Genomic DNA, 19,556 nt, shown 5'->3' with positions numbered 1-19,556 from the left:
TTTATGAACCTTTTTGGCTCATTTTTAGCGTGCTCGTATAGTGACGTCAATATTGAGACTGTTGCTTTCTCAGTAGCGACAGCTAGCGGGTGAGCAAAAATAAAATAACCACCACCTGGAGACAGTTGGAATTAAAAATCTTTAAATAAATTTCCTTAAATTTATTTGTCACATACCAAAACACATTACGTCATATCGTGACGTCGCAATATGGTATGTTAAGCTTTATATAAACATACTAAGTCTTGTTTGAGCAGCTTTGTGTAAAGTTAAACTTGTGCGAGTGAAAATGGCCGAAGCAGCCGAAGCGGAACAGGAGATGGTTGAAAATGTTCAAGATATTACTGTGGTGAGCAACTTTAAACAAAATATTTCGTTGCAACTTTGTGGAAACATACAGTGAGGTCTACAAAATGGCAAGCCTAGATTTAGATCTTATTAAGACTTTGTTCCGCCTATTAGCTAGTAATCCTATTTCTGGTTTTATTCCGATGTTAACGTTATTTAGATTTCGGTCGTATTGCTTTACATTGATGTTAATTTTTTCATCTCAACAGAACAACGCAACTATTTTTCCTGGAGCAGAAGTTCACGTAACAGAAGTGACGCAAAATATGAACGTCACAGAAGTACGTAACGTCACAGAAGTACGTAACGTCACAAATGTGCGTAACGTCACAGAAGTACGTAACGTCACAGAAGTGCGTAACGTCACAGAAGTGACAGAAGTGCGTAACGAGTACAACGTTCAAAACATGGTCATGGGTGACGCCTACTTCGGTAACCCTGGCAACGTTGTTCAAGCAGATGACGTCACTGCATCAGGTGAAGATTTTTTGTTTCTTGGATATTTTTTGGGGGGTGACTGATTCGATAGGTCAACATTTTAATTTACTACGGCGGGTTTATAAATTGGATTGAAGTTTTGACGCCCGACTAAAGTACGTCAGACAGAATGGTTACCAGGCCATGGCCCCCAAAACTATATTTTTCCAAATTTGATTATTAAATGCAAAAGTTTTTCGACACGACCTTATTTCTGCTACTATTTATTTAAAACCGAAATTCAAACTATACCATGTTGTGAAGTGTGATTGTGAACTCACAAACTCTAAAAATTGCAATTTTTCTTTATCTGAATATACATAAAAGAGAGAGTTCGTAAGCCGAACGATTGTGTGTGGCAACATGTTCGCCCGGTCGGTCGCTGACAATGCCAAATTTAGGCAAAGTTCGCAAAATATAGCGTTTGTTGTCACAGTTTGAACAGTAAGTAATTTATATTTTCAATGAATTTCGTGTTTGTCTGACGTTAAACCCAGCTTAGTTTGGCGTTTAGTGCAAACGTAACAAACACAAATTTAGGTAGAGTTCACAAAATTTCGCATTTAATGCGGCAGTTTTAATAGTAACCAATTTTCAGTTCAAACGAGAATTTACTTACGTTGGACGCAATGTAGTAACAGGATTACGTTACTTGAATATCATGCAATGCGAACAATGGCTGCTACAACTTAAGGTTTTACGTTTGTGAATGGTTCTCTACCGATATATGTCACAGATCAGGGGTGGCCAACACGCGGCTCTTCGACCAGTTTTATGCGGCTCTTTCGTTCACATTGCTTTAAATTTTAAGTCAACTTTGGTTAATTTGTCGCCAACATACTTTTTTTATTTTATTTGTTAGTGACTTTGCATAATATCTATAGTAGTCCATGACTGCCATCCAATTTTTTTTTTTTAAATAGTTAAAATAATACAATTAAAAAAAAGTATATTAGAAAAAACAATAGTTCAAAAAAGGGATGATTTCTGCCACTAGGGGTCGCGTGGAACAACCTACATGCGCATATAGAATACTTGCATATATATTTAAGTATTCTATGATTATTTAATATTATTTTTTTAATCGTATTTTTTTTTTTTTTTTTTTGTAAATTAAAAAACAGGTTGGCAGTCATTGGCCACAATACAAACGCCTCATTCTGAATAACTTTGGCGTTTGTCTAATTCGTTGTCGTTCGTTTCCTTTCACTTCAATTAGACGCGTTGCAAACTTTTAATACCATACCAGCCTGCTTTAATTGGCAACAAGTAATCAGTTTAAAAATATGTCTTGATTTTTAAACAACATGCTCCGCTGGTATCAGACGAGGATGCGGCACAGTTAGAAATAATTAATCGATCTTCGTGGAAAGGAACTTCTGAAATCTATTTTAAAGGAAGGTGCAGCTATATTTTGGAAACATGTGCTAATTAAAAAATATCAAACGGGCTGCACTTGGAATACTTTTCATGTTTGGATCCACTTACGTTTGTAAAACTGTGTTTACCAACCCACCGATCGTTAAATCAACCCACCGATCAGTTATGACTGACGTATAGGCTACAACTAAAACTAAAGGAATTGCTTCGATTGGCAACGATTGGCTAAAGAATAAAACATTTTGGTCCGATGGGTGACAAAATAATACCAGTCAGATTTAAAAGGGATTACTGAAGACAAGCATGGTCAAAAGTCCCCCTAAGTATAGCACAAATGGCAGTATAAATCTTTCATTTTTATTTTGGTGTGTATCCCAAGATTTAAAATAAATTAGGTTGAGAAAATACAGTATCTGTGCATGTGAAACTTTTTTTTTTGTCATTTCTACCGATGTGTAAGGTGTGGCTCTTTGCGATTACCACAGCAATAATGTGGCTCTTGGTCGCCGACTGGTTGGTCACCCTTGTCATAGATGTTTCACAGTCACGCTGATAACTGCGACAATTTATACGCCATCCGATCAAATCGATATACATATCACGAAATCACGTTACGTTGGAGCCGGTTCGGTTAACTAAACCATCCCGAGAATGATGTGGCGCCGGAAACACGTATTTGTTAGGGCCGATCATCGGCTTCGTTAATTTGTAATGGTGTTGTCATTACAACACTGGATGTATCCTTAAAAGGTTTTATTTTAAACATGTTTCGTCAGTTTATCCTAGACACAATGCGGAACATTATAGCTTTCGGTTTCATGCTAAATTGACACAGGTATTTTTAAAACGGGATTTTTTTTCTTTTGTTGGACGCAGTGTGGAATCTACCAGGATTACGTATTTGCTTGAATTTCGCGCAATTCGAACAATTGCTGCTACGACCTAAGCTTTATTTTGTTAGTGATTTCCGATCAATATATCTCACGGGTTTCCGTTACGCAAAATATATAAGGCGTGCTCACCCAAGGTTGAGTGTCTAGTCGTTCATTTGCACAACACACAACTTTTACAACGTAATTAAGTCGTAATGCACAATAGTGAAGAAGAGCCCACAGCATGGTGGATCTACTTTTAAGCAGCGGCTTAAAGGGACGGCCAGCTACCAGTTGCAAATTGCTGTTCGTGTACCACGTACGATTAAAAAAGTTAAAATGTTTTTTTTACACTATTTTCGAATTAGCACTCAAGCCAGGATATTACGCTATCCGTAACATTACTTTTTAGTAACTTGGTAAATTGCCTTTTAAAATCATCGACAATAACACGCGTCTCAAGCAAATAACGGAGGATACAACATAATATGTAATAGTTATTATTTACATATTTTCCTTTAAACAAAAAAAAAAAAAAAAAAATATATTTTCCTTTAAACAAAACGTCTGATCCTGTTTTTACTCATGTTTTTAACTATGAGTTTTACTTGTTAACTTAGGATAGAGCCCGTGAGGATCCAGCAATTCGGACAAATGCGTATTCCCGGCGCCAAATCATTCTCGGCTAGGTTGTGCGGCACTTAACGTGTGTAACACATTTTGATTTGATAGAACTGTCAAACTCAGTGCAACTTATGTCTACTTTAAACAAGTTATGCTTGGCTTAGCACGTCAAAAATTCTTGCAAGCACTCGCGTGTGAAGCTCATTCTTATTCTTTCATCCACACTCTTGCTATTCGAACAGAATGGCGGCCAGTCGGTTTATGAAAAATATCCATTAAAACTATAGAATGTGAGAGTAAGGACTTGTGGGGGATGCAGGCTCTGAAAAATGGCCTTACCCAAAACTGTTAATTTTTTTTAAATTCATTTAATATCACACAATCACTGTTGTTTGGTTTAATTTCGTGTTTTGTTGCAAACGTGCAGGTTCTAACATCGCCTTGCTTGAACAACTAGTTGAAGAAAAAGGTAAGTTCAACATATTTGTTCTTAATAATCTTCTACAACTAGATATAAGTTAAAGTGTTTTGCCTTGATACCACCAGACACATTGTTCACTTGTTTTGTTTTAAAGCAACTGAAACTCGTCAAAATTTCAGCATAATTAAGCGATAATTCAAAAGCGAAATAATGGTACTCTGAATTTTAAGCGCTGCAAAACAGCGCCTAATAAGAAGGAGAACACTACATAATAATTAATTAACACCAAGGAGTCGGACCGTTTCACTTGAGTATAAAAATAACAAGCATCTCATTTTAAAATCTCTCTAGCAGCCTTATTAGTCTTGTTTTGGGCAAGCAATTTTATTGTTTAATGTTTATTTAATATTAATCAAATATTTTTTTGAAATAATTTGCGAACGGCGTCGAACCTAAACATGATAGTCTATAAGTTGACCCTTTTAAACTATAAGTACCGGTATGTGTCTGAGTTTGGTTAAGGCTACTCATAATATTCGGTTCAGTTCCAGGTCATCTTAAAATCTTACAAAAATACGGTTCTGGTTTGGTTATATTGTTAAAATGTCCTTTTTTTAATTTTTGAGTATAAAAAAAGCATCTTATTACAAATCCTCTAAAGTTACATTATAAAAGCGGTTTTATTTAATGAGCATGCAACATTTTCCATCGTTTTCGCGTTGCTGTAAAAATTGTCAATTATATACCTTTCTGTGAGTCTCTGTTATTTTATGCAAGTAATTTTAGGGTTTCACGTTTATTTTGTGTTCCAAATAATTTTTTTTGTAATATTTTGCAAATGGCGTCAAACGCAAAAATGGTATAACATACCTTGATCCTTTAAAGTTTAAACTATAAGTAGGCTATTGTCAAAATATTCGACTCCGTTCCAGGTCGTCTCCTTATTATCCTTCAACAATAACGTTCGGGTTCGGTTCTAATATGCAAATACTCTCTATTACTTTATGAAATTGGATTATAAATGCTTCTAATTATCTAAACCAGTGGTCGGCAAACTATTTGTCGCGGCGTAAATGCCTTTTTCAGGGATATTGAACCCACTACGTAAAACCACTACGAAAACAGCAGCAGATCCAGGATATTTGTTTTAAATTGGAGGCATTAGAATGACGCCACAAAACAATAGTTCTTAGAAACAACACTTGTTTTGCTCGAACGAGCTTGTGTACAAATACGAAGCTAAAATCCATCTTAATTGCGCGTATTTTGAAAAAAATGGATTTATTTGATTTAAGTCGGCAAAACTTGTCTGCTTATGACTGATGTTGCTATTTCCAAACTGTTAGGTTTTAGCATTTTGTAAAACACTAATTTGTTTCTTTAATACCACTTGTCCACCGTGTTACTTAAAAAAATATTTAAATATTATTAAAAAAAAATCTTACTGTATATCTTACCAACTCTTTTAAATTGCTTTAATTGTGATATTTTACGTTTTTGCAATTGCAATTATAATGTTTATAATGTTTTTGCAATTGCAGTTACAATGTCTTCCTTATTCTTGATATGGCTGGTCACTGAGTAGTTTGATGGAAAGGTTGTTGGATGCTGTGTTCAAAAAGGGAACAAAATGCAGATGTATTTAGTTATTTTTTGTAGCCATTCTAAAGCCATAATTAGTATCTGGTTTTATTTTGTTGGGACGGGGAACAAATAGAGCATTTTTTTGTTTGAATCTCAGCAGGAAAGCTAAACGTCAAAATAATTTAGATTTGAAAACGTACATGACAACTACAAACACAACATTTTTCCTAATGATTACCAAAAACCTTGTCCACGTTTTCCTGACAATATTCTGAAGTAGGTGCCTTTTGCCATTAATGTTTTCATTAATTTATTATTCAACTGGTCCACCAAACATAAAATACTTTCTTGGTAATTTTTTTTGGCAGGGTCAACAATAGTGCAATTATTTAGCAAAAATAATATATACTGCTATTTTTTTTTAAAAATGGTATGATAAATATGTACTTAAGCATCTTGGAAATAATTTACACTTCTGTGTTTTAAAGATAGCGATTATAGCAGTGACTCTTACCCTCTGTTAATAGCCATGTCCGACAAATTGCAAAATCTTTTGTTGAACCCCAAATTTTCGCGTAGTCACCGAAAACAGATATTTCTGTATCAAATCGACTTCTGTTGTTGATTTGCGATAAAACAATATGTTTTGGGGTGACCAGTTGTTAGAATTGAGGCTTTAATGCAGTGGGTCTTGAACGTTTGTGGCACACTAAAATATCCCAAGACACTTTCTATAAAAACAATTTTGTAGCTTGACAATTGCCCTTTATAATGGTAAAGTAATAGGTAAATGTCTTAATGTTATCAGTTTTCTAATATATAGTGTGCCCAGCTACCAACCCCACCATGCCACTGAGCAGCAACAAGTAATATTACCGATGTTATCTTTTTATTTATTTATTGGCGTTTACTTTAAGGAACATTTATTTTGCTAAATATTTCACAAACCACTCAAATTACATGAAATATTTCATATTCTCATGTTGTTATGTAAATATGCGTTTTTGTATATTTGGACAGTGCACACCAACTTGTGTATTGTTTTACTGGTTAGTTTACTGGACATATTAGGTTGCAACAGTTCTAACACAGTTCTAACAGTTATTTTTTGTGTTAAAGTGGATCTGAAGCCTCCGGGCAATCTAGTCACATGATATCGATGTGTTCATTGCATTGTTGTGGTCGTCCAGAGTGGAGAAGTTATTTGGATGAATTGTTTTATATTGCATAATAGCCGTTAAATATGATGTATGACCCTTGGCCCAGTTTTGAAAAGAGGCATGCCGGATGATTTGCATTTGTCAGTCCACAGTTTGCCGATCCCTGCTTTATAGAACTGCAGTCTCTTTTCTGTCATCTCTTAAATCCAGTTTGAAATGTGATATTATCATTGCATGTTGACTCAGATTTAAACTTTTTTTTTGTTTGTTTTATTTAAACTTTTGTTCAGCTCATCAACCCATTACAAGGCCCCAATTTGTCGACTAAGGATGTTCAAGTGGGGTTTGTTCAGATATTAGGAGCTTTTAGTATTTGGATAACAGATATATCTGGGTATTTGTACTTTAACCTAACCGGTTAATCACATATTATAAACCTGCATTCTAGAAAAGGAAAACATTTACCAACAGCAAATTTGGCGAAAACGAGGTGAAAGGTGTAAAAGCGAACCGAAAACGTTAATTGTGTTATCAGGTTAACCGGTAACTGGAAAGTAAAACTCTCAGGCTTTTAAATCCAAATACTGTCAGTTATTCATGTCTTTGGAAAATCAAAATTTCTTTAAATGGTTTCACCGCAAAAGTTTGTTTGTTATTTTAAGCAAGTGTAAAGGTTTATAGTCTATCGGCGTGGTACAAATGTCAAACTTTCCTTGGAGTTAGTTTTTAGTTGTTCTATGTAGAGGTGTCTTCTAAGTTGTTGTAACACAAACTTTCTGGAAAAGAAATGATTAATAAAAATATAAAGCTTTGAAAAAGGTGTATTGTAAAAGACCTTTTTGTTTCATTTTTGTAAACTGGACCAGTGGTTTTAAATGCTGATTAATGTTGTTGGTAATTGTCACCATAGCTGCGTTGCTTTATTTTGTTGTTTCTTAAAGTTGTGACTTTGCAGACATCTGCTTGGTTGTGTAAGGCTAAAGTTCAGTTTGATTGACATGTTTCTGTAGTTCAAGTTTTGATTCCAGTTAAAGTTCTTCACTTTAGTCGAGTTTTTTTAATACTCAGATGCAGCTTTGCGAGCGAACCAGAAAAAAGAGGCCAACATCAAAGTCAAATCTCAAGAAACAATCTTGGTTAAACTTCTGGTCATTAACAGGAAGAATGTCGAAGAAGAAGGTTTTAACGCAATGTTGCTCTATAGAGGAAATGAGAAAAATCTTACTTTTTTTGAGGTGTATGAATTCTGTCAGGCTGCAAATGAAAATGCAATCAAAGAAGCAGAATCTAAGTTCAGCGACCAGGCAGCGAAAACTAATTTCATTGCAAAATATGGCAACTTTATAGTTATTTTTGGAGGAGCTGGTTATGGCAAAACCACCTTAGGGTTACAAATTCTGCAATATGGTTGTGATACTCAACCTGAATCTGGCTACATCTTCTATGTAAACCTGCCATCGTTAGACAACAGCAAAGAAATGAGTGTTTTTGAGTTCCTGATAAAGCTATTCAACTCAAACTGGAAATATCATTTGGAAACAGATAATAAAATTCTGGAAAGAATCTCCAAATCAAATAATGTGTTGATCATCATGGATTCAATGGATGAAACAGGTTTCAATCTTACGATGAAAGCACCGGTGATTAATTTGTACGAAAGAGCAAAACCAGAAGTCATTCTCCAAAACCTTTTGCGGTCTGACATTCTTGGCAATGCTTTCAAGTATCTTATTACACGACCGGAAGCATATCTCCAGTTGAACCCAGATTGCAAGTCACACTTCCCACTTGAGGTACTTGGTCTCGGCGAAAATTCACAGGATTTGCTTTTCAAGGAAATTTGCAAAAGTCAGGAAAAATACGAAAAAGTGAAAGAGGTTCTCAACCAAAATCCAGCAGCCAATGCATTAAGCTTCATCCCATTATTTGCCAAAGCAATTCCAAAATACATTCTAAAGCATGGATTGGATGGTGGTGCATTTACTACTACTGATGTGTTCACATCGTTTCTGAACGACTACATTCGCTCACCTCACTTCAAGAAAGACGAAAAGGTACTTCGCAAGCTCTCTGATTTAGCTTTGTATGGAATGCTTAACAAGAAAGTCACCTTTGAAGCACAAGATTTCACCAACGTTGGTCTTGAAACTAAAGGTTTAGGGGATTTTCTTAAAGTTCAAATTCGGTCCAGGGATATCAGCCTTAAAATCTTGGAAGGAGACAGAACAGTTTTGTTCAATCACAAGCTCCTGCAAGAGTTCTTTGCAGCACTCAAGATTATGTTTGACACACCCATGGAACGGTTTAAAGAGCTACTGGAAAACTTGAAAAGTGTCGATTGGGAAATGGTTCTTCAATTTCTCTTCGGTCTGCTCAATCCGAAACTCCAAAGCAAGCTAAACGCGCTGTTTCCAATCTCTTCAGCTGATGTTTCCACCAAGAGAGGCTTGCTCAAGGATCTGCTTGTTTCCATGACTAAAGATTTCGCCAAAACATCTGTGAAGGATTTACCAGTTTCACTCGCTATTTTTTATGAGTTTGATGTTAAGGATTTTGCAAAAAACAGTGAGTTCAACGCTCGTCCAGACGACAAGAGGTTGTTCACGCTGTGCAGTCTCGCCCACGAGTCTATGCTTGATGACATCACAAGATCAGTGGTGGAAGTTTTCCCGAACGTGGTTTTGCTTTCGCGCACGATTCTTCCCAACCACGTGGCAAGTCTCTGTCACGTGCTTCGCGCCACCGACCATCCAATCACCATCAACGTTGGAGCTTTCGGGGAACGAGCCAAGTTCATCGGGGATGGATTGACGATGCTGATCGAGACCGTTGCTGAAACACAACACACGGTTGGTTATTTAATAAATATATATATATTTTAATAAAAAATATATGTATAAAATATTGTATTTTGTCGGCATATGTTAGTTACACTCCGGCAACCTACGGTCTGGGGGCCGGATCCGCCCACCACCTCTCAATACTTTTTGGCCACTTAAATAGTAAGTGCCAAAATATTTTCTCGCTTAGCGCGAATGATCTTTCTGCGTCCGGTTTGTTTGCCTTTTGACGGTGTCTTTCAAATAGATCAGCGCTTCTTTACCGTTGCGCCATGGAAGGCATAAGACGTCATTACGATCGCTATTTTATGACGTCATATCCGTCGCTATATTATGACGTCATTAACGTCAGAGTTGAAAATTCGTAACACCCCCTTTTGGATTTCTGGATACGCCCCTGATTTGACGATATTTTAAAAATGTGATGTGCTAGAGAAAAACGGAATGTATATTCAAAATTAGCGCGAAAAATATATCTAAGGCGAAATACTCACAATATCTAATAATTAAAAAAAGTGAAAATTTGTTGACCAGTGTAATAATCAAGTCATTTTGGTGCGAAACAAAAATAAATCCGGCCTGCAAACGTAAATCTTACAGTTATCCGGCCAGGGATCACAAGCTTTAACAATTATCTGTCCCCTTAACAAATTATCCGGCCCTGAAAAATCGTTTGCCAACCCCTGTCCTATACAACTACAAAGTGTGCGTGTTTGATTGAATTGGGGAGGTGGCGGCTGTAGGTTAAATGGCGTATAATGGTGGACTATGGTGCGATGGCAACACAGATATTAAATCCGCGAAGGTGATTATTTAATAGGGTACGATAGTTTGTGTTACATTACTGGAAGGGGGGAGGGGGTCATTAATCAGGTCCAGGGGCGTATCCAGAAATCCAAAAAGGGGGTCCCGATTTTTCAACTTAGGTAATTCCCCGTTTTTTGTCTGACGGTAATGACGTCATAAAATAGCGATTGTAATGACGTCATAAAATAGCGATTGTAATGACGTCATAAGTAATATCAGAAACAGCCAATTAACGTCCAGCAAAACCAAACTTTTAGACGCAAAAATTACAAGCACGTGTTTCGCCACCTGCAATACTAAACGGAGATCGTTTCTCCCCCGTGTTATTTGATTAGTGCAACATCTGCAAAAACGCCACTTAAATAGTTAATCTATTTGAAAGTTTTTAAGCTTTTTAATTGAGGGCAGACCTGGCGAGCGAAGCGAGCGCGATTTTTTTGGTGGGGATAACGGCATTTCTATTCAATTTCTTACAAGTTTTTATTACATTGCCGAAAATAAAAATAATAAAAACGTTAAAAATAAATGTCCAATGTTTGAATACGTTTTCCGTTTGTCCGCGACGCACTTGAAAGCCTTCCACGGGGCAACGGTGGTAAAGCGATGATCTAATTCTAAAGACAGCATCAAAACGTAAAAAAACAGACGTAGAAAGAACATTCGCGCCAAGCGCCAACATTTTTCGCACTTACGTAGTTAAAATACTCAAAAAGTATTTAACATGGACTCGTGTATAGTTTGTCGAAGAGGCAGCGGGCCCGATGGATTACAGAGACCGCTTGATTGATTGTTATTAATTGTAGGATACGCCACTGATCAGGTTGTTCAATATCTAGCTGAGTTTAGCGCACCTAGGAAGTCTAATCTATCACTTGAGTTTTCACACTCTGCTATATTTCAGATTCGCAAGTTCCACGTAGATGAGGCCACCATCAGCATTGCAATTCTAGCACCGATGGTTCCACAGATGCAAGAATTGTCGATCATACGCAGCAACCTTTCTGCCGACGACATCAAACTTATCTGCGAAAACTTGCAAAGGAAAACACAACCGGTACTAATACATATATCACACATAATAATTGAATTTATAAGCTGTGTATGTTATGACAGAGCATGAATTATTTGAGAGTAAATAATTTCTTTCTAAAGTAATAAAAAAAAACACAAAAGTATCAACATGGTAAACACCAAGCCATTCACTATTATATTAGATGCAGGTGTCAATGTTGATATGTGAAACCTGTAATTCCAGTTACGTCACTTGCTTAATATGACGTAACATACAGTCACCCCAGGCCACCAACTGGTACAACTTCATCTACTTTGTTGCATGTAGATTGAGGTTCTAGATTTGAGCGGCAACAATCTGGATGAAGCTGGGGTGAAGCTGCTATCCAGGTGCATCCCCTACATCGAGAGGCTTTATCTCGTGGAATGCGGACTCACATCCGACCATCTCCTGGTGTTGGCGAGCAGCATCGAACAACGACAACATCCCGTGAGTTTTAACAAAGTGTAGTAATATTGTGTGGTATTATCGACACCCATGTAATACCAGGGGAACACAATAAGACTTACTAAGCAACACTATAGAAAGCAGAATTATCTGTAACAGCATTATTTTACGACTAACAACATAATAATACCAAATACAGTAATATCTGTTACAGAATGAGACCTGAACTTGTTGGAAAAGTCACAAATTATTCGGATTTAGATCTAAAGGTCAAAATAAAATGTCAAACTCTAGGACGAGGGTTGATCACTGTTTTAGGCACCCTCGTGTTTTGGCACCGGACTGTTTGCCTCTGTTTGGGTTTAGATTTTGGCTTAGGGTTGGAATTATTGCTGAAGTTAGTGTAGTACCACTAATACTTTTGTACTGTGACGTAACATACAGTCACCCCAGGCAACCAACTGGTACAACTTCATCTACTTTGTTGCATGTAGATTGAGTATCTTAATTTGAGCCTCAACAATCTGGATGAAGCTGGGGTGAAGCTGCTATCCGGGTGCATTCCCTACATCGAGAGGCTTCAACTCAGGCGATGCGGACTCACATCCGACCATATCCCGGTGTTGGCGAGCAGCATCGAACAACGACAACATCCCGTGAGTTAACAAAGCACTGAGGCTTCGAACCTCTTGATTGCCCGACCCGACATTTCCATGCAATGGTCGCACACTGTCAGACCAGGGACGAATAGAGTGATAAAGGTCCCTGGGGCTGAGAATAATTAATCACCCTAATACTTAATTTATAGTTTTAACTTTTAGTTAAATGTTGTTGAACGACGCAGCATCGTGTTTATTTTATACAAATACACAATTTGTTTACAATTCAGTATTTTTTAAATATATTTTTTTTTAATATTTGTTCTATTATTTTTTTCTTGGTTAAAATACCCTGGCCCATATTTTGGAATGTTGCTGTTTTCAACAACACAAACCATTAACAAGGATTTGAGCAACAAATTAAAAAGTGAAAGAATACCAGAAAGCAATATTGTTGCACCTTGTTTATTTCTGTTGTCTAAATCTCCTTGTGTTTATGCAGATAAATTTGTTGCCCCTTGTTTATTTCTGTTGTCTAAACCTCCTTGTGTTTATGCAGATAAATTTGTTGGCCCTTGTTTATTTCTGTTGTCTAAACCTCCTTGTGTTTATGCAGATGGATTTGTTGCCCCTTGTTTATTTCTGTTGTCTAAACCTCCTTGTGTTTATGCAGATGGATTGGTTGACCCTTGTTTATTTCTGTTGTCTAAACCTCCTTGTGTTTATGCAGATAAATTTGTTGCCCCTTGTTTATTTCTGTTGTCTAAACATACTTGTGTTTATGCAGATGGATTGGTTGACCCTTGTTTATTTCTGTTGTCTAAACATACTTGTGTTTATGCAGATGGATTGGTTGACCCTTGTTTATTTCTGTTGTCTAAACATACTTGTGTTTATGCAGATGGATTTGTTGCCCCTTGTTTATTTCTGTTGTCTTAACCTCCTTGTGTTGATGCAGTTGGATTTGTTGCTTCTTGTTTATTTCTGTTGTTTAAACCTCCTTGTGTTTATGCAGATAAATTTGTTGCCCCTTGTTTATTTCTGTTGTCTAAACATACTTGTGTTTATGCAGATGGATTGGTTGACCCTTGTTTATTTCTGTTGTCTAAACATACTTGTGTTTATGCAGATGGATTGGTTGCCCCTTGTTTACTTCTGTTGTCTTAACCTCCTTGTGTTTATGCAGTTGGATTTGTTGCTTCTTGTTTATTTCTGTTGTTTAAACCTCCTTGTGTTTATGCAGATAAATTTGTTGCCCCTTGTTTATTTCTGTTGTCTAAACCCCCTTGTGTTTATGCAGATGGATTTGTTGCCCCTTGTTTATTTCTGTTGTCTAAACCTCCTTGTGTTTATGCAGTTGGATTTGTTGCTCCTTGTTTATTTCTGTTGTCTAAACCTCCTTGTGTTTATGCAGATGGATTTGTTGCCCCTTGTTTATTTCTGTTGTCTTAACCTCCTTGTGTTTATGCAGATGGATTTGTTGCCCCTTGTTTATTTCTGTTGTCTAAACCTCCTTGTGTTTATGCAGTTGGATTTGTTGCCCCTTGTTTGTTTCTGTTGTCTTAACCTCCTTGTGTTTATGCAGATGGATTTGTTGATCCTTGTTTATTTCTGTTGTCTAGTCCTCCTTGTGTTTATGCAGATGGATTGGTTGCCCCTGGTTTATTTTTGTCGTCTAAACCTCCTTGTGTTTATGCAGATGGATTTGTTGCCCCTTGTTTATTTCTGTTGTCTAAACCTCCTTGTGTTTATGCAGATGGATTTGTTGGCCCTTGTTTATTTTTGTTGTCTAAACCTCCTTGTGTTTATGTAGATGGATTTGCTAATCCTTGTTTATTTCTGTTGTCTAAACCTCCTTGTGTTTATGCAGATGGATTTGTTGGCCCTTGTTTATTTCTGTTGTCTAAACCTCCTTGTGTTTATGCAGATGGATTTGTTGCCCCTTGTTTATTTCTGTTGTCTAAACCTCCTTGTGTTTATGCAGATGGATTTGTTGGCCCTTGTTTATTTTTGTTGTCTAAACCTCCTTGTGTTTATGCAGATGGATTTGTTGGCCCTTGTTTATTTTTGTTGTCTAAACATCCTTGTGTTTATGTAGATGGATTTGTTAATCCTTGTTTATTTCTGTTGTCTAAACCTCCTTGTGTTTATGTAGATGGATTTGTTAATCCTTGTTTGTTTCTGTTGTCTTAACCTCCTTGTGTTTATGCAGATGGATTTGTTGATCCTTGTTTATTTCTGTTGTCTAGTCCTCCTTGTGTTTATGCAGATGGATTTGTTGGCCCTTGTTTATTTCTGTTGTCTAAACCTCCTTGTGTTTATGCAGATGGATTTGTCGCCCCTTGTTTATTTCTGTTGTCTAAACCTCCTTGTGTTTATGTAGATGGATTGGTTGCCCCTGGTTTATTTTTGTCGTCTAAACCTCCTTGTGTTTATGCAGATGGATTTGTTGGCCCTTGTTTATTTCTGTTGTCTAAACCTCCTTGTGTTTATGCAGATGGATTTGTTGCCCCCCTTGTTTATTTCTGTTGTCTAAACCTCCTTGTGTTTATGCAGATGGATTTGTTGGCCCTTGTTTATTTCTGTTGTCTAAACCTCCTTGTGTTTATGCAGATGGATTTGTCGCCCCTTGTTTATTTCTGTTGTCTAAACCTCCTTGTGTTTATGCAGATGGATTTGTTGGCCCTTGTTTATTTTTGTTGTCTAAACCTCCTTGTGTTTATGTAGATGGATTTGTTGCCCCTTGTTTATTTCTGTTGTCTAAACCTCCTTGTGTTTATGCAGATGGATTTGTTGCCCCTTGTTTATTTCTGTTGTCCAAACCTCCTTGTGTTTATGCAGATGGATTTGTTGCCCCTTGTTTATTTCTGTTGTCTAAACCTCCTTGTGTTTATGCAGATGGATTTGTTGGCCCTTGTTTATTTTTGTTGTCTAAACCTCCTTGTGTTTATGCAGATGGATTTGTTGGTCCTTGTTTATTTTTGTTGTCTAAACCTCCTTGTGTTTATGCAGATGGATTTGTTGACCCTTGTTTATTTCTGTTGTCTAAACCTCCTTGTGTTTATGCAGATGGATTTGTTGGCCCTTGTTTATTTTTGTTGTCTAAACCTCCTTGTGTTTATGCAGATGGATTTGTTGGCCCTTGTTTATTTTTGTTGTCTAAACCTCCTTGTGTTTATGTAGATGGATTTGTTAGTCCTTGTTTATTTCTGTTGTCTAAACCTCCTTGTGTTTATGCAGATGGATTTGTTGATCGTGAGTGAAAACAAGATCGGGTCACGTGGTGCTGGTTGCCTGGCAACAATTGTGCAGAAAGTGAACAAGCTGTCGTTGGAAGACTGTGGAATCGATGAAGTTGGAGAACTGAGCGAAGCAATCGCACGCAGGAAGCATTCAGTAAGTTGCCTCATCTAAACTCGATCGTGGTTCCTAGGGCGCGTGCACAAGGGGTATATATATATACATATATGTTTTTAGAATTAATATTATTCATTATTGTGTGAAAATATGACGCAAGGAATTCCCGCAAAACGTGGCTAATCATCAGGGCTGGATAAAAGTTGATCGCCACCAAAACTAATTTAAACCTAACTTTATATTTATTTAATCATTCCCTGAGTAACCATAATGTTGAATTCAAAATTACAAAAATTAAAACAAATTATTAAAAATATTATTTTAGCTTTTTATTGAAGTCCAATAAATGCCTTTTCAGCAGCGTTGATAAAATGTCTGGATTAAGCTTGTTTGCATTTCAATCGCAACCTGGGATTACATAAGAAAAGAAAAACAAGAAGTGTATAAATATAAATGAGTGGAATTATGAAACGGCTGTCGTTATTCTTTTTATTGCGATAAATATTTCGTTTCTGTTGGTTTGTTTTATATATTCTTCTTCATACAGTGGTGAACACAATTAGTGGCGAAATACACCGACATTTTGTCAATTTATATAACTTAATGTGCAGGAAGTGTAAGCCGTCCTATACTATTATTCCCAGTATTAAAGTCTAAAAATAACGAATCCCAGCCAATACGTGGGTGGTATGAGTGCCTTTTTTTATATAAACCAATTTAATATTGCAATTTCAGCCACATTTGTGATAATCGCAGTGATTTTGCCTTTAGGTTATTAACAACTGATGGTAGCTAAACTTTTTAGGGCTAAAGCAAATTTTAACCTGAAAAAATTATCTTTTTCCATTTGTTTTGCTTGTTTGACCATAGCAATGACGTCATTTGGTATATTCTTATCGGAATAATGAGTATCTAGATTTCAAGTAAGCTATTATGAGTCTTCATTTGTTGTCAACATTAACAAGCGTAAGTTTGTTGTTCACCTCCAGTTGTAATTGTTCGCAGATGGAGATTCTTGGTGTGAGCTACAATCCCATCGGCGACCGCGGGGCCAGTGCGTTGGCAAGATGCCGGGGAAAGATTCGATGGTTGTTTAGTAACAACTGCAACTTCACATCAGCTGGAGAACAAGAGTTGGAATCGGCCAAACGACGCCACCAAGTGAGAACTTGTTTCAACTAATCGCTGTTCGATTAATTTGCATATTGCTGATAGTTGGACAACTGACTGATGGTCGCTTTATGATAGAAACAACAAAATCGATATTGTTCCTCGATAATTTTAGTGGAGCCTGGTTTTACTAAGAATCATGTTTCGCCACTAGGAGTCATCCGTGAGCGTTCGTAGATCTGGAAAAATGAGTGAAACTAAAATGTATTTTGGATTCGAAGAGAAACACAACGATTTTGACATTAACATTAACCAACGAACGATTTCATAAGTTCCTGCGAAACACATGGTTTTAAATGACGCGATTTGTTTAAAAAACGTGAAATTTCTGAAGAGTTTCAACCGTAAGTCCAGAAGAAAACATTTTAAATCACCTACACAGGGATAATAGGTAATAGTAATTTGCAATAATAATTAAGTGCTTCATGGCTTTTAATATGTTATTTACAGGTAAAACCCCCCAAAAAATAATAAAAATTTTACACAAATACTTTTCATCGACGCGTAATACCCGGAAATTAATATATTTTTTCTCCTAGAAAAATTGACCAATTAAAAGCGATCAAATTGTCACGTGATGTGAAGAAACGATGCGTGACCAAGAAGTTTCATCGCAAAGTTGGAATTGTTCAAATTGAAGCAACTTTTTACGCAAAGTGTTTCCTCCAGATTATAATTGCTGGTGTGGAATCGTTCGGGCGTGACCTAATAACCGTCACGCTTAAATGACAACTACAGGGCCTTTGTATTCTGATCCCTGCATTTTTGTTAGAATTAACCTTTTTTTTCACATAAATATTGTTTAAATTATTTTACAGATTTGTTTTGACATTTTTTTTTTTTTTTTTTTTTTACAGATTTTTTTTGACAGAATTCCCCCAACTTTGCTTTAATCGGTTGTTGATTTGCAAACTTTGCTTCTTTGCTTTTATCTTTTCTTGTTTTAGTGAATGAATTTATTCTTGTGCGGTTCACTGTGGCTTTGTGTGATTGACATTTCCACTGTATTTATCCAGAAACAAAAAAAACATGTTTCAATTTGTAAGTAATATCGGTGCATTGTTCGTGTTTTTTAAGCTTAAACTTCTGTTAAGTGATCGAATCGTAATTATCAAACATTTTTTTAATTCTTGGAGTTTTTCTCCAACTGCTGTCAGCTTGTCACATATCTTGTTGTTGTTCTAAGTTTGTTTATTGCTTATATATTAACCCTACTGTCGAGTTTCTCACAGCTTTGCAAGAGTCTACAGACTTCTTTACCTAACATTCATAATTAACATTAGTTTGTAGAAACAATTAACAAATTACCAATTAAAAGTTACAAGCACCCGACCAGTAAGGATGGGTTAAGCCACAGCAGCGGTTATTTCTCTTGTTTGATGAAATATCTATTTGCTTCGATCGTTTGTTTAATGCGAGGCTCAAACTTGCGTGTTGTTTTCTTGCTTTTATTTGAATGAATTTCTTCGTGTTTTATTCTATCTGGATGTTTATGCAAGTGTATTTGTCGTAATTAAAATTCCATATTGATGAAGAGATTTGCAAATGTTAGTGTTAATTTAATTTTTTAATTAGTTTTCCTTTGGCAATTAACACTTGTTGCAGCTATGTAAGACACACCAGCATCGATAAGCAAACAAACCTAATTAAATCTAGGCCCGACACTTAACGGCTTGGCTTGGGACGCCCAGGCGAGTAGCAGCTCAGTATATAAACAGACCAGTGAAAGACGCTCGCCTTAATTCTCCTGCAGCGCCGTTTCTATTGAGGAAGGGTTTCCACCAAATTTCAAAGCTTAAAAGTTACACAAATAAACACCAACTATGATAAGTCAAGAATACTTTGGTGTTTGTACAAGCAAGTAGTTGTAAAATGTTGCCATCAAAAAAACGTAGTAATAAGCAGGACGTATTGGCGCACTAGAAGCGGCATCACAAACAACTACGTTCATCAGACATCGATCTAATTACGTCACAGCACTTGCTTTGCGTCGCTCAGAGGTTCTTAACCAGGTGGGGATTCACCATTAGGGGGTATTTTTAGTTTCTAGTGGTTTCATGTTTCGAAAGATCGACAATGGTGTAAGTTATCAGCATAAAATATTTTTTTTTCTACTCGGCGATGAAGTTGTAGTACGTCACGTCTGGAAAGTTTGGAGCTATGCCAAAATAAAAAGTTTTACCGCCAAAGAAAGATTTTTTATCAACGCTGAAAAAAAAAACATTTTAGGTGCTTTGTGTTATTTATCTAAAGTTTTCGCAAAACGTTTTCAGTGTTTGACGTTACCGATTATTATTGTTCTAGCAGTTTACGTTACCGATTATGTTTGACGTTACCAACTTTACCGATTATTTGCCGGTCGACTGGACTTAGGTCGTTTGAACAAATGAATTGACATAGACTTTTTTACTTTTCTATTTTTAAATAAACAGAAACAACTTAAAATTATTACGTCTGG

The 19,556-nt window shown here is 36.4% G+C and overlaps 1 protein-coding gene across 1 annotated transcript; it reads left to right on the top strand.

Annotated features, from left to right (window-relative positions):
- The first annotated feature begins 289 nt into the window (after positions 1-289).
- On the top strand, positions 290-17,846 carry LOC146134799 (NACHT, LRR and PYD domains-containing protein 3-like). Its single transcript, XM_083395652.1, has 9 exons — positions 290-349; positions 558-825; positions 7,935-9,715; positions 11,415-11,567; positions 11,853-12,014; positions 12,467-12,628; positions 15,812-15,967; positions 16,934-17,089; positions 17,638-17,846. Exons 1-9 carry the CDS (start codon positions 290-292, stop codon positions 17,644-17,646), a joined length of 2,907 nt encoding a protein of 968 aa, XP_083251778.1. The 3' UTR covers positions 17,647-17,846.
- Positions 17,847-19,556: the final 1,710 nt, after the last annotated feature.

This window comes from Ascidiella aspersa, chromosome 8 (genome assembly GCF_963924565.1).
Source record: "Ascidiella aspersa chromosome 8, kaAscAspe10.2, whole genome shotgun sequence".
Lineage (NCBI taxonomy): Eukaryota > Metazoa > Chordata > Ascidiacea > Phlebobranchia > Ascidiidae > Ascidiella > Ascidiella aspersa.
This window is presented reverse-complemented; position numbering and strand designations above follow the sequence as displayed.

What these genes read in the sequence shown, in the direction of transcription:
- LOC146134799 (XM_083395652.1), top strand. Translation starts at nt 290, where the DNA reads ATGGCCGAAGCAGCCGAAGCGGAACAGGAGATGGTTGAAAATGTTCAA. An exon ending in ATGTTCAAGATATTACTGTG is followed by an intron (nt 350 to 557) that starts GTGAGCAACTTT and finishes TCATCTCAACAG; the next exon opens with AACAACGCAACTATTTTTCC. An exon ending in TTGCTGAAACACAACACACG is followed by an intron (nt 9,716 to 11,414) that starts GTTGGTTATTTA and finishes GCTATATTTCAG; the next exon opens with ATTCGCAAGTTCCACGTAGA.